This window comes from Hyla sarda, chromosome 1 (genome assembly GCF_029499605.1).
Source record: "Hyla sarda isolate aHylSar1 chromosome 1, aHylSar1.hap1, whole genome shotgun sequence".
Taxonomy (NCBI): domain Eukaryota; kingdom Metazoa; phylum Chordata; class Amphibia; order Anura; family Hylidae; genus Hyla; species Hyla sarda.
Genome location: NC_079189.1, coordinates 53,967,943 through 53,983,955, shown reverse-complemented (window position 1 = coordinate 53,983,955; position 16,013 = coordinate 53,967,943). Strand labels below are relative to the sequence as shown.

Genomic DNA, 16,013 nt, shown 5'->3' with positions numbered 1-16,013 from the left:
CTCGTCTTTGAACCCTCTCCAGCTAAACTATATCTTTCTTGTACACTGGTGCCCAGTACTGTACACAGTATTCTATGTGTGGTCTGACTAGTGATTTGTACAGCGGTAGAATTATTTCCTTCTGTAATTTTTTCACTGGTAGAATTTAATTCCCCACTGGATAAATGACTTGGCAAATGGGTTTCTTACTCCATTCATTAGAAAAGAGGTTATCCCAGAATTAAAACCTATTGCCTAGCCCTGATCATGAGTAAGAGAGTCCCTGGTCCATTCACTGTCTACAGTAGTCCCAAAGTGAGTGAAGACAGGTGACAGCCAAGCCTTTTGATTGATGTGGGTCCCATTGGTCATATCCCCACCAATAAGATACTTATTTGATATCAGCTTTAACCCCCTTACGTTGTGTTCAGGCCTTGGGAACTGGAACACCACCAAACACACCTTCAGGATTGGAAAGGAATCTTTTATAGGACCCATAAAAGTAACTTAAAGCTTATGAGCCTCAAGACAAAATCAATAATAGTATTAACACCTATCATATACATTAAATGAATGTCATCCAGCCATATACACCCTGCTCCAATTTATTATGCAAATGATATTTTTCTCATTTACCTAAATAATTGATGTAAATAATAGTCATCATAATTCTCATTAAAAGTACAATTCAAATTTTATTGAACAAACCTCCTATTGATAACATTATTTTTTTATTAAACATACAATGCACTGTTCCAAATTCTCACGCACAGTAAGTTTTAAAACACTTTATAGGTTGTACAGAACTGAAAATTGTCCTTTGTTGTGTTTGCAGCATTTACTGAAATCAAAAGCAATTTCAATCAAACTTTTAACAACATTTTAACTTTTTAAAAATTTTAACAGGTCACGTTACATTTTAACATAGGACCCCTTATTTGATAGCAGCTTCACTCATCTTGCATCCATTGAACTTGTGAGTTTTTGGACAGTTTCTGCTTTAATTTGTTTGCAAAATGTCAAAATAGCCTCCCAGAGCTTCTGTTTGGATGTAAACGGCCTTCCACCCTCATAGATCTTTTGCTTGAGGATGCTCCAAAGGTTCTCAATAGGATTGAGGTCAGGGGAGGATGGAGGCCTCACCATGATTTCCTCTCCTTTTATCCCCATAGCAGCTATTGCTGCAGATATATTATTTGCAGCGTGAGATGGTGCATTGTCATGTATGAAGATGATTTTATTACAGAAAGCATAGTTCTTCCTTCTGTACCAGGGAAGAAAGTGGTCAGTCAGAAACTCCACATACTTTGCAGAGGTCATCTTTACTCCTTCGGGGATCCTAAAGAGGCTGACCAGCTCTCTTCCCATGATTCTGGCCCAAAACAACTCCACCACCGCCTTGCTGACGCCGCAGCCTTGTTGTAACAGGGTGGCCATCCCCCAACATTCACTACTTCATCCATCTGGACCATCCAGGGTTGTATGGCACTCATGAGTAAATAGGACTGTTTGAAAATTAGTCTTCATGTATTTTTCTGCCCAATGCAGCCGTTTCTGCTTGTGAGCATTGGTTAGTGGTGGCCGAATCGAAGATTTATGCACAGTTGCAAGACTTTGGAGGACTCTACACCTTGATGTCCGTGGGACTCCAGAAGCACCAGCAGCTTCAAATATCTGTTTGCTGCTATGTAATGGTATTTTAGCAGCTGCTCTCTTGATCTGATGCATGGATCTGGCAGAAATCTTCCTCAGTGTGCCTTTATCTGCACAAACCCGTCTCTTAATCAGCCACAAATCTCTTAATAGTACAATGATCACGATGAAGTTTTCGTGAAATATCTAATGTTTTCATACCTCATCCAAGGCATTGAACTATTTCACTCTTTTTGGGAACAGAGAGACCCTTTTTCTCCCCATTATGCTTAATAATGTGGAACACCCACCTTTAGTAGTTATTCCTTAAATTGGGCTCACCTGGCAATCTAATTATCAGGTGTCCGAGATTGTTTTCAGTGATCAAAAGAGCCCTGAGACACAATGCCATCCATGAGTTACACTGAAAAACAAAATATTTAATCTTTGTGACACTTAAATAGAATTTGCATAATAATTCGGAACAGGGTATAATGTGTATGGGATGTCCTGACTTTTTTCCTAATGGAAGATGTTTGTAAAAAGAAATATCCTCCATTTGGTTGCCCAATCCTTTAGTTCTTAAAGGACAAGTATTGTGTAAAAAAACGTATCCCCTATCTGAAGGATAGGGGATAAGTTTTAGATCGCAGGAGGTCCGAGCGCCGGGGCCCACCGGCAATCTTCTGTTTAGAGCCCTCCTATAGAGGTCTGTTTAGAGCTCTCCTATACATCAGCGGGTCACGACCCCTGCCCGAAGTGGGGGATGCCACGCCCCCTTTACATAGTTCTATGGAAGAGCTGAAGATTGCCGAACGACTCTCCCAAAGAGCTATATGTAGGGGGTGTGGTGGACCCCGCTTCGGGTGGGGGTCGTGATGCACTGCTGTATAGGAGAACTGGGGCTCTAAACAGGAGATATACTGCAAAGAGAGAAGTCTGGCAGAGGCTTTACCCTTTTGAGGTTTGGCCAAGCTCACATGTATTTGTTTGGTGGACCTGGTAAGGAACATATGTTTAAGTGACAGCTATCTAAGATGCATGTTCCTTTATAATACAGGTGTCTTCTTGTATGGCACAGGGACTCTCAGACACCAAGGTCAATTTTGACTGCCACCTCTGCACTGACTAGATCTCTGTTGAGAGCTAATAAAAATTTACACTCAGCCGGTCTGTGATAACAAATGTGCGCAGCTACATCCCATGAGATTAGGGCAACTAATCTGTTCAGAAAAGGAAGCGTTTTGCGATTTACCTCATAGGGAAGGAAACTAGGCAGGATATGCATGTATTTCACAGGTTCTGATATGACACAACAGTCAGTAAGTCTGGTAAACAATGTAACTCGCTGACAAATAAAGTGTCTTTTAGCATATAACCGAAAAACACTGCAAGTTATGGAAAAAAGATATACTCGATTTAGCGTAATTTTTTATACCCCTTCTTATTGTCACACTGAATCTTGGTCCATAGGCTGGCACTATATCAGGACTTTTTGTCGCATGATCCAATTGTAACTATGAAGCTTTACACAATTATACTTTGAAACTCTCACTTTATAAAATTAGGGAAAAAAGTCTTAATGTAATCAAACATAAGAGCAAAATATAATACTAAACAAAGAAAACCCCACCAGTCAGCATAGGACTGTAAGACCAGGAGTGTAAAACCAATAAGAATTAATACAAAGTAAAAAAATATATATGCACAATGTATATATATAAACCATTACAAAGAGTCACAATTGAAAGGCAATCTAAATAATTAACTAACTATATAAATAAATAATGCATATGACCCAAAATATCAAGGGAAGGAAGAAAAAGAGGAATAAATGTATGGCAGCCTAGAAGAACCAGAGAAGGGGCAATGCGCTACTTTTATAACTGATATTTAAACCTCACAGGGGTCCTGTGTGCTGGTTTAGGGTTAATACTGAGTCCAGGAAAGGAAGCAGCTCCACCCCTGCAGAACCAATTTATTATTGAAACGTTTAATCTTATGCCATGTTTATTATCAAATTGATAAAAAAAATAACCCACTCAAGGTTTTTGTCCCATAGATCTCAACATCTATCTTGTTATGGTCCGAGGAGGTGTCCCTGACCCCAAACTTCAAGCAGAACTAAGGAATAGACTCCGTCTGCTGGAAAATGATAACAAAGAAGTGGCTGCAGTCTTCTGCGTGAGTTCTGATTCTGACATATCTGTAATGGAGATTCTCATATAGCTGCTGTTTAATATGGTAATATTTACCTTCTGTAAAGCAATTATAGAAGAACTTAATCAGCATCACAAAATGTCTTCCTTCAGCCTCCACTTGTGTCCACATCTTAACCACCAAGCAATAGTGCCTCCTAAAGACATGTAGATGTGAACACACTTGAGCAAAAAGCTCTGGAGACATCACCAGCTTACAATGTTAGGTGCACATCATATTTGGTCTACACCCAACAAACAGTGTCAATATAAAAGGAGCCTTGGGTAATTTGAGGCACACAACATCAGATAAATGCAATGTTTCTTTTTTTATTCCCTCTAAAGGAGTTTTAGGCTAAGATACAATGGCCCTGATGAGTAAGGCTAGTTTGTCTGGCTGAAACGCGTCACTTTATCCTGTTCTTGTTAGTGCCTGAATAAAGAAGTTCTTATTTGCACGAAGTCCGCGCTGGTTACATCTCTTTTTTCCACAATGGCCCTGATATATCAAAATGTAGAAAAATTGGAGAGATTTTCCCCCAGCAACCAATCACAGCTCAGATTTCTTTTTACCGGAGCTTGATGAGATATGGAAGCTGAGCTGGGATTGGTTGTTGTTGGGAAATCTCTCCAGTTTTTCTTCTCACACAATTTGATAAAACAGAAGAAGTAGAGGAATCATGGTAACTGCATTATTTTTCATTGGTAATCTTGCCCACAGAGAGCCCTGGCGGGATTAAAACAACTGTACTGCACAGAGCTGGAAAAGTGTTGGTCACAGCATCCAAGCAAAAGACTCCAAAATGCTGTAGGTGTAGTATTTATATTGGTTACCTAAAGTGCATGTATCATTTTGGCTATACTACAGCCTTTTTCAAGCATAAAGTGTTATTCTTGACAAGGGCTAGAGTATCTTGGAGTCTGCTGCTTTAATGCTGTGACCAATACTTTTTCTGTAAATAGAAATGGCTACTTCTCAGCTAAGGTGGCATTTTCTGATGAGTTTTGGAGTGGGTTTAAAGAGGAACTCCGGTGGAAAAAAAAAAAAGGTTTTCAAATCACCTGGTGCCTGAAAGTTATACAGAATTGTAAATGAATTATATTTAAAAAATCTTAACCCTTCCAGTACTTATCAGCTGCTGTATACTACAGATATACTACAGAGAAATTTGTGAAGTTCTTTCCAGTCGGACCACAGTGCTCTCTGTTGACACCTCTGTCCTTGTCAGGAACTGTCCAGAGCAAGAGAGGTTTTCTATGGGGATTTGCTTCTAATCTGGGCAGTTCCTGACATGGACAGAGGTGTCAGCAAAGAGTACTGTGGCCAGACAGAAAAGAACTACTCAACTTCCTCTGTAGTATGCAGCAACTGATAAGTACTGGAAGGATTAAGATTTTTTAACAGAAGTCATTTACAAATCTGTTGAACTTTCTGGCACCAGTTGATTTGAAAACATTTGTTTTCAAGTTGTTTCCACCGGAGTTCCCCTTTAAGTAGTACAAAAGTTCTTCAATAAATATGTTAGCTTCTTATTTATTTGCACACAGTTTTTTATTTAAATTTTTTACACAATGTTCATTAAAAAAATGATCGGATGCTGTTCTTTAGGAGTTGTCGGCTCGACTGCTTTCTATTGAGAGTGATAAGGACATAATAACGGTGACGTTCAGAACGCTTGAAGAGATATGGAAGTTTTCTACCTACTATTCCCTTGGTAAATAAACAATTTCAAGAATTCTTTGCTTGTAAATTGATTCATAATTGTATTGTATGTGTGCTATAGGAGACTCTAGATTCATTCAGACACATTACAGCTCTATAGAAATTATGCAGAGCCATTATACTGCCCCTGCCCAAATCTAACCTTCTAGTCATGTCAGACACTATTTTCTTCTTTCACTGCGGTACATGCACTCCAGTATTTAGCACCACAAAAACCACCAACACTTTTTTACTTGCACATTTTTTTTTAGCTTCTCTTCATTTAGACAATTTTCAGACTGGCTAAAAAGTGTCTAAAATACATAATTTCCTTGTCACATTGACTGTTATGGTGGTCTTTGAGCTTACACCATTTTTAACTTCATCTTTATTTTTGTTTTATTTTCCCAAGCTTATATAGCACCAACAAATTCTACAATGCTGTACAGACACTGTCATCACTCATATCAGACCATGTCCCCAATGGTACTCAAAATTTAAAGGGGTACTCCGTCGGAAAACATATTATTCCCTATCCAAAGAATAGGGGATAAGATGTTTGATCACGGGGGTACCGCCGCTGGGGACCCCTGCCATCTCCAGGCCGGCAGCATCGGCATCCGGAACATGGAAGCTTGGAGCTTGTTTATGTTTATAGGAGGGGGCGTGATGGCTACATAGTAGCCGTCACACCTCCTCCCATAGACATGAATGGAGGGGGCATGCCGGCTGTGGTCGCCAGTCATCCGGCACTGAGTTGAGTTCGCTCCGTGCACAAGATGTCTGGGGTCCACAGCGGAGATCGCGGGGGTCCACAGTGGCGGATAGGGGGAAAATGTTTTTCAGCGGAGAACCCTTTTAATATCCCTATCACACTATGGCTATTTTTGTAGGAAGATGGTTAGCTCATAAGTCTGGCTTCGAAATTTAAACAAATGTGAGAGTACATGCCCCTGTGTTTTTCGGGGCCCCATTTCTGCAATTTAACCTTTAGCCCACATGGTTCCCTATTATTACAACTAACGTAAAGCTGCTCATTGTAACATTGTCATTACCGACAGGATTAGTAAATCACTGCATGGAGAACATATTTTTAGACCAGTCTTTTTGGTTGACTTCTCCGGAGGAAGAAGATACCGGGATTAAAGTCCTGTTAAGTGAAGCATCACTAAGTCTCATCTACAAGAGTCTTTTAATGGAAGAAGGTTGGTAAGACTTTCCATAATTTACCTTGTAAGGTTAAAATACATGACATCAATCAGATTAGTGAAGATTTACATGTTAATGCCTTGCCCCTTCACACGGGATGCAGAACGTATTGATAGGGAGTCGTCCACAGTAAAGTTCTGAATTTGTTACATTTTTACTACAAGAGCACCACCTATGGTAACACTGCCCTAAGGACCATATTAGGAACCAGAATGTGTAGAACCACTAATGTGACATTGCATACAAGACCTTTTTCTATTTCTTATTCTGCAGGCATGTACTTTGTTCTGTGTTCTGACAACTCTGTAGAGCAGGCTGTGGTTGTCGATGGTACTGTACAGATAATGCAGTCTAGTGCTGCTGAAGGTCCCAGTACTGCATGGCCAGAGACGGACCCATCCACCAGTGATAGAGAACTGAGCCCTCAGACTATCACTGAGCCGCTATGTCCATTCCATCAGTAGGTAGCTGCTTTTTTCATTTAATTCATTTTCATTTTATCATTAAAGTGTACCTGTCGTCAAAAAAAACTTTTTATATAATGTAGATAATAACATTCTATGTATATTTGTCATTTACATTGGTTAAAAATTGTGTATATTTTTGGGTGGAAAAATGTTGTCCCTGCAGCTATTGTCTGTGTGTGTCTCTATGAGGAGTCCAAATACAGGAAGTGAGGGCAGGACAAGCAGGGCTCTGTGCAAGCACCCTGATGTGTGAGCTGGGAGCATGTCATAGAGCCTCAGTGCACACTGTCCTGCTTTTTCTTAGTGCACAGAGCCCTGATGGTCCACACACACTTCCTGTATTTGGACGCCTCATACAGACACACTTGCAATAGTTGCAGGCACAAAAATATACACATTTTTTTATCAATGTATATTACAAATATAAAAGGTTTTGTTGACGACAGGTACACTTTAAGTTTTCTAAATGTGGAATTCAATGCTTCTATACTGTTTACTTTAGGTCTAATCATATATAGAACCTTCTGCATAACTACAGAGGGGTTAATGATAGGCTACTAGGTCCTGGGCATGGGGTGCCAAAAAAACTTTTTCTTGGGTTCATGGTAACTGGATACAGGGCTACGGCTGTAGACAGAACCTTTATGTTGGGTAAAGGAAAGCCCTGTTACAACTCTATCGGTCTAGTTCCTTACATGGTGCCATTTTTTTTATTTGGTAGGTGGTTCCTGAAGACAAATTTATCTGCTGATCTAATGGGCATTTCCAAGTCTGGACATGGAAACCATATTGGTGAGTAAAAAATTATGGTGATATTTATGAATAATGGCTGTGGTATGTGTTTTTTTCCTCCTTTTTTTCATGGGTGGCTTTTTAACTAACTGCACCAAATTTACAAAAAGGAGCAGGTCGGGCTATAAATTTGGAGCAGTTTCAGAAATGAAATTTACTCACCTATCAGGTGATAGTTCCAGGAGGCTCTTTCAGAGGTGATTCCTTGTGTGTTACTACAAGACAGTTTAGTAGCTTCATTATGAATGTCCTTTATTTTACATTTCATTAGATCATAGGGTTATAAATCCGATGAGGGGAAGGGGGCGTGTCCCTACCTTGTGGTGGTGGGAGGTGATTGGTGCACCTGCCCATGCAGCCTTGTCCATAAGTCATCTCTTGTCCATGACTCATGGACAAGCCTGAGGCTGCTGCATGACTGGTTAGTGTCCCAGTGGGTATGGGGACCCCTAGTGGTGGGATTCTGATGAGCCGTTTTCTTGATAAACTACTAGAAAATTGTGAAACTAACATATTACAAAAGGCGTCTAATTTGCATCCGTAAAAAACTTTTATTTGAATAAACATGTAAACAAGTATGGTTTGTAAAATTAATTGTACCAAATATCCAGACTTTTAAACATGTCCATCCTAACCATATTAACCCCTTAACGAAGCAGGACCCCTTAACGACACAGGACGGTGCTCGCGTCATGCGCGGCAGGTCCCAGCTTCTATCAGCAGCCAGGGACTCGCCGGTTATGGTGCACATCAGCGATCACGCTGATGTGTGCCATTAGCCCCTCAGATGCCGTGATCAATACAGATCACGGCATCTGCGGCAGTGCGGACACTAAAGGGATAATCGGATCGCCCGCACCACTGCCGCAGGGATCCGATCATCCAGAACAGCAGACAGAGGTCTCCTCACCTGCCTCCGCCACCTTCTTCGGGTATTCTGCTCTGAGCAGAAGATAGCCGATAATACTGATCAGTGCTATGCCCTATGCATAGCCCTGTTCAGTATCTGCAATCAAGTGATTACAATAAATAGTCACCTATGGGGACATAAAAAGTGCAAAAAAAAAAAAAAGGAAAGAATAAAAGGAAAACAATGTGAAAAATCCCCTCCCCCAATAAAAATGTAAATTGGCCCTTTTTCCCATTTTACCCCCAAAAAGTGTAAAACAAAATAATTAATAAATATATTTGGTGTTGCCGCGTGCGTAAATGTCCAAACTATCAAAATATAATGTTAATGATCCCTTACTGTGAACGGCGGAAATGTAGAAAAAAAAAGTCCAAAATTGCAGCTTTTTTGTCACATCATATTCCCAAAAAAAATTATAAAAAATGGACTAAAAGTTTTATATGCGCAAATGTGGTACTAATAAAAGGTAGAGATCACGGTGCAAAAAAATAGCCCTCATACTTCTGCTTATACGAAAAAAAGGAAGGGATTTTAAATGTACTAATTTGGTTAAAAAGTTAGAGATTTTTTTTTAAAGCAGTACAATAATAAATAAGTATTGGCTCATCTTTCTTGGATCTGTACTGAATATTTTTTCCTATTCGTTGTAAGGTATACATTAGTCAAAGACCTGGCTCAATCATCTGGTTTTACTTAAATTTAACCTGTCACATTGAAAATGTAGTTTAATCTATTGGTTTCATGTTATAGAGCAGGAAGAGCTCTATTACATGATGCCTCCATTTTTAATGTGACAGGTTCCCTATGGGAAATTCTGGCGGTGCAATTAAAGAGGCACTTGGTCACATGGGGAGCACAACAAGGGTATATAAATGGTAAAAAGCATTTCATACGTCATAGAGACATACCAAATGTTTTGATTAGTTGGAGTATGAGTGTTCAGACTCCGACCGATCATGGGAATGAGCCTATGGCTATGTGTATTTGACTAGGAGGGACTCATAATGTAAGTCTATGGGGCCATCCTAGTCTCCTACACACAGGCCGGGGACAGAAGCACATAGCGGCACACTTCTCTGTCTGCTCATTCTTGTCATCAGTCGGAGTCTGAACACTTAGGGGGAGATTTATCAAAACCTGTTTAGAGGAAAAGTTGTCAAGTTGCCCATAGCAACCAATCAAATTTCTTCTTTCATTTTGCAGAGGCCTCTTAAAAATAAAAGAAGAGATCTGATTGGTTGCTATGGGCAACTCAGCAACTTTTCCTTTGGACAGGTTTTGATAAATCTCCCCCTTAGATTCCAACTGATAAAACCTTTTGACACATCCCTCTCTATTAATACAAGGCTAGGATAACTCTGAAACATAAGGATAGGACATAGAGCTTTTTTGTCTATTTTATATTTTCTCTATAAATCAGTTTATATGATAATGTTATGTACTTGTATTGTGCTGAATGAGCAGCAAGAGCTGCATATATTGCCGTTTTATGCACATATTGACCAAGGTGATGATTTTTTATTGTATGTGTAATAGTATCTACAGGTTGGGTGGAAGCCATGATAAATCATGAAGGTGAAGCCCCGGATGAGATCAGCTATCAGAGTGGAGATATGATAGAAATAGTCACCACTTACATTGAATGCATGGAGTGGTTTGTGGGAAGAAATTTAACCACTGGGAGTGTTGGATTTGTACAAACCTACAATATGAAGCCTTATATGTCGGACAAAGGGTAAGAAATATGGCAAAAATGTGTTTAGCTGTCATGGTGGAAGCTGGGGGCAAATAATCAAGCCCATGTTAGGATGGGGAGGGTGATCCCAACATCCAACCAGGAAAGGGTTCCAATGTTGTTATGGGTGCCGTCTGCTTTATTGTCCTTGTTGTCCTTCTTCACGAACAAGAGAGTTATATGAGAGATGTCAATTCTGGTATAAATGATATTTGAGTATGTTGGAACTATTCCTAAACCATTTTCCTGACAGTACTTTCTTCTGTATCCAGACAAAAGAGCACATCTTTTCCCATAGATGACAATGGACTGAGCAGAGAAGGCCCAGAAGAAGATCTTGACTTTGAGGAAGCAAAGATTTTACTTAAAAACATATCACAATCTGATGTCTGCCACTTGTACAAGCTTGGTGAGTTTGGGTAACACAGTAGGCCCTGGCAAAATGGTTGGTGATTCTAATTGCAGTGTAATAAGTGTTATACAGTTCTACAGACAGCATAGGTAGCCATTGCTTCTTCATAGTTGCCACGTAACCAGTCATATTAATGGGATTGGTATCCAAATGTGAAGTGTACAACCTTCCCAGGTCTGAGGACCATATGATCACATCACACAACACCAACAATCTGCAAAAGGAGTGTGTAAATGGTGTATATTTTGGGTAATCATAACAGAGACACATACTTTGTCATAAATGTCTTATAGATAAGGGTTCTACTTTTGGGACTCCCATTTAGTGGAAGATTGAGGCTTGCTCCCTTGTTGAGCACTCTGAACAGGAATTGGGCACATGTATGGCAATTTCCAGGGTAGTTTAGGAGCCTGAGGCCGGGTTCACACATAGAATTTTGGTCAGTATTATTAGCCAAAATCAGGAATGGAGCTAACACAGAGAAATACTATGATAGAAAAATTAGCACTTTTCTTTGTGGCTTAGACCTATTCTTGGTTTTGGGTAACATACTGACAAAAATACTACGTGTGTACCCAGCCTTAAAGGGGTACTCTGCCCCTAGACATCTCATCTTGGCTGCGGCGCCCCAGACATCCGGTACACGGAGCGAACTTCACTCCATGCCGGATGACTGGCGATGCTGGGCAGAGGCTCATGATGTCACGGTCACGCCCTGCATGTGACGCCCTGCATGCCGCCTCAATGCAAGTTTACAGGAGGGGGTGTGACGGCTGTCATGCCCCCTCCCATAGACTTGCATTGAGGGGGAGTGGCCCTGACATCACGAGCGGTGCAGGGCCGTGACGTCACGAGCCTCCAGCACTGGGACCCGACACTCTAAACGAACACCGGGTGCAGCAGTGACATCGCGGGGGGTCCCCAGCTGAAATCTTATCCCCTATCCTTTGGCTATCCCTTTAATATTTGTGCTTAGCAGGTGGTATAGTAAATTGTATTTTCCTTTACCTTTACTAAAAAAAAGGTATGGAAACTGTAAAGGAGGCTCTGAATTTGATATGAGGATGTTAATAACATCACCCTATCTAATCTTGTCATGCTCTTTTATCACAGATCAATTTAAGGAAACCGACATTTTTCAAAATAAAGGTAGGTTTACAACATTGTACATACACAAAAACTAATATAATATCTTATCCAGAGGCCTAAGCTATAGGTAATGCAGAGCTAGCTCACCCAAAAAAAAACTAGGAATCCATTTTATTCTTTTATCGTTCCTTTTATCCTAATAGCACAAATATTTTTATCACATCAGTAAATAAAGGTAATAAATTAGACATAATGGAAATACTAATTTAAATGTTTTTTTTTTTTTTTAGAAAATGTACAAGCAAAGTCAACTAGTAGCAGCAATAACTTGAAAGAAAAGTTGGAGGCATTTATGAACATGTCTGCCATTTGCCTGCCTAGCTTGGATACTTCCAATGACTTACAAGATGTGGGCTCTGTCCCTTCCCAAGTCTCGACCATTCTTGATGAATGTGAAGACCCCATCTTTTGTATTTGTGTAGAAGGGGAGAATCACGACTCATTACAACCTTTACTGTCATTTCTTAACAATGAACAGTTTCAACAAAGCTTCAAAAAGCTTTATGACGTCTCGTACACGTTCTTACAAACCTTATTTCATGGATACAATGAAGAAGAGTTGGTTCGGTATCTCAGTATAGCAAGAGGAGAAGCTAAGAAGTCCTGTATGAAGTGGGCTCAGGCAAGAATTTGCTTTCTTCTTGGCAGGCTCTGCACCAAGAAAAACAAGTTCTCCCAAGCTCGAGTTTACTTCGAAGAAGCCATGGGAGTTATTAATGGGGATTTTTCAGATATTTTTCTTTTTGCTGCTGTCCAAGTGAACCTGAATGCTATTTACTTGAAACAAAAATCTAAGGACAAAAGTTGTCAAATGATCGACAAGTCTTCAGCATTGCTCCTTGGACTACAAAACTATATAAACTGCACCGAAATGGAATCTACAATTCTGAAATATGCCATGAAAAAGGCAATACTCAGGCAAGACTTGAAGAGCGAGGTGAAAGTGTGTCAGCTTCTGGCCAAGACTTTCATTGACTTGAGACAACACAATGAAGCTTTGCCATTTATAGAGAGGCTACAAGCCTTGGACAACTTAATGGACACTAGTAAGAGTTTTTCCTCAGAATACTACTTCCAGTTGGCCGACATTTATACTAAAAAGTGTTTGCCAAACCTAACCTTCAGCTGCGTTAAAGTAGCTTCTCAGACTTCCTGTAGCATCATGGACTCTCTAAGAAGGATTAGTTTTATCAACAAAAATTCTTCTAAACCTTGTGGAACAAAAAAGCCAAGTAAGATATTTCCATCTCAAGTCGCATATCATCTAAAACATGCCCTTAAATCAGTGGTCACCGACCAAGACCAGGAGCTCTGTTGTTTCATATACCTAAGCCTAGCGGACATGTGCTCAAATCACAGATTGTATGAAGACGCTCGATCCTATATCATGAAGGCAATGGACTCATACCTCATGGATATAAAATACAGAGTGGACATTTTGGTATCTCTTGCTTGGCTCTACATGCTTGATGGAGAGAACAGTGTTTCTCTTGATATATTAAACAGATTGGTGTCCTTTTCTTACTGTACACAACACCAGCTTGGAATTGCACACAACCTCGTTGGTATTGCTCTAAGAGGAGAAGGTAAAATTGAAGAATCTGCTAGACATTACTGTATGGCTCTTCAGATCTCTAGAGAGGTGGGAAATGTGCAGGACCAGGCAGCTGTGCTGGCCAACTTTGGCATGTTATTCTTGCACTTAAAGGCTCGGATTTTGGCAGAAGTGTTCTTGGTTAAATCTGTGACCCTTTATTCTGGACTACCAATGGTGGAAATTGGTCCCAATTTTATATATGTCTTATTAATGCTTGGGAGCCACTACATCGCAGGAGACCATAAGGAAGAGGGAAAATCTTTCTATGAATGGGCGCTCCTTGTTGCAATGGAATCAAATCATCTGGAAGGTAAGAAAAGGCCTACATTACCTTCCAAACATTAGCGCTTTCCCTCCTCATAAAGTACATTATGTCTTGGGGATAGAAACAATGCATGAAGCAGGATTCTGACTCCATCTGGCTCCACAACCAGTGGCCACCAGCTGATTTCAGTACTCAGAAGCTGCTGTAGATGGACTTTTAAATGGTTGGTGGTGGTGCAAGCTGTGGCAGACTCTACCACTAGATTGCCGACATATTGATCCTGTATTGATCCATTAACAAAAATTATAATTTCTATTAAAATAGTCAAATAAAACCAAACCTATTTAAATTGGGTATCGTTGTAATCATATGGACCTACCGTAAATAGCGTTTCAAAAGAGCAGGAAAATAATCGGCAACTCACCGCAACCAGCTGAATGAAATCTTCTTTTATTTCATACTCACAAATATGTTACATGGGAAGAGGGTAGTGGGGGGACACAGGATGGCGACCAAGCTCCGTTTCGCACGGTGGTCGTGCTTCCTCCGGCCTACCGTAAATTGCACTGCATAGAAACAAACCACCCAAAATTTACAAAACTGCATTTTCTTTTTTTTGACTTTTGACATATCCTATAGATGGTCTTCATTTTAAGTCTATGGAGACCATTACCTTCAGCAAGATGGAAAAGGCAGTGAGGCGAGGAGTGAAGCCCAGCAACACCAGACAACATCCAGACCCTGACCAATCAAAACTGTTGACCTATCTCTGTGGTGCCATGGGGGTGCTAGGAATACGTTATCACTTCGTGACACCAGGGCACCGTTAGCCTATACATGGTCCGAGGTTGGAGACAGCTTCTCCTGGGCCAGACATGGGGAGCAATAAACACACCAATGTCAGGTTATGGATAACTGCCTTTTACTGAGCAGGGTGCAGATGGTATTTTACGGTAACAGTATGGTGCAGGGTGGAGATGATGCTGTGTAACCCCTTGGGAGCCCTGTTGCCTTGCTGGGACTTATGGTGCTTTCACCCAACTGATTAATACTGACTTGATATAAGACTGAAGATTGTTCCAGGTCAATAGGGTTCTGACAAGGTCCTGAGTCTTTCTCCGCAAGGCTTGAATTTCCTCTATGTGGGGGATCCTCGCATAATGACTGGATGAGACTTGAGATTAGATTTGTTCTGGACTTTCCTCAGAGCTTCTCCACATACAGCTCACACCTTTACCACAGTTGTGTTCTGCAACAACAGTGACTAGCACTGAACTGAACTCAACCGGGGTAACTCCTCCCCCCACTACTCTATATAGCCAACAATTTAGGGGTTCCCATTGGCAGGCAGGGTCACATGGGCTTGCACTGCACCACTCTTAAAGGGGTTATCCACCATAAGGTGATTTTAGTACATACCTGCCAGGCTATCTGGGTATTTCCTGTTGGAGTTTGGTCTCTTAAACTACACATCCCATGGTTCAATGCTTGTAAGTGTGAAGTTACATTCCTCCCTCTCACACATCAGCCCATTGCCGCACAAATAAGTTCAAAAGATCAGTGTTTTCTAATCAGGGTGCCTACAACTGTTTAAAGCTAAATTATCTCTCTGTCGCTCCACCCATTGAAGCAGGACAGACTCCCTTTGCCCACCTGACTAGTGATGTCAGGTCTCGATGAATTGCAACCTGGGAAATCCCGAGACATAAGTAATTTTTGTATGCTGTTAAAAATAAATATTGGGGGGAAAATCACAGAAGAATTGCGAGACCACGTCACACGTAGGTACAGAAACTATATTATGAACTACACTAACTTTACACCCCCTGTAGCATAGTCAAAAACAAAATCCTGGAAAACCCCTTTAAAGATATAACACATATATAAATAACAGATAACACAGTACTTATGAAAATATATTGACCTTTTTGATAAAGTGCTTGGACATAACAATTGTAACAACCAG

The 16,013-nt window shown here is 40.5% G+C and overlaps 1 protein-coding gene across 4 annotated transcripts in view; it reads left to right on the top strand.

Annotated features, from left to right (window-relative positions):
• Positions 1–16,013, top strand: part of SH3TC1 (SH3 domain and tetratricopeptide repeats 1) — an 89,252-nt gene that overhangs the window by 53,291 nt on the left and 19,948 nt on the right. For all 4 annotated transcript variants that reach the window (XM_056555042.1, XM_056555040.1, XM_056555043.1 and 1 more), the window contains exons 4-12: positions 3,674–3,795; positions 5,419–5,524; positions 6,573–6,716; positions 6,994–7,180; positions 7,909–7,979; positions 10,426–10,624; positions 10,897–11,033; positions 12,150–12,185; positions 12,416–14,092. In XM_056555042.1, the coding sequence (XP_056411017.1) occupies positions 3,674–3,795; positions 5,419–5,524; positions 6,573–6,716; positions 6,994–7,180; positions 7,909–7,979; positions 10,426–10,624; positions 10,897–11,033; positions 12,150–12,185; positions 12,416–14,092 (2,679 nt within the window). The remainder of the gene's footprint in view (positions 1–3,673; positions 3,796–5,418; positions 5,525–6,572; positions 6,717–6,993; positions 7,181–7,908; positions 7,980–10,425; positions 10,625–10,896; positions 11,034–12,149; positions 12,186–12,415; positions 14,093–16,013) is intronic.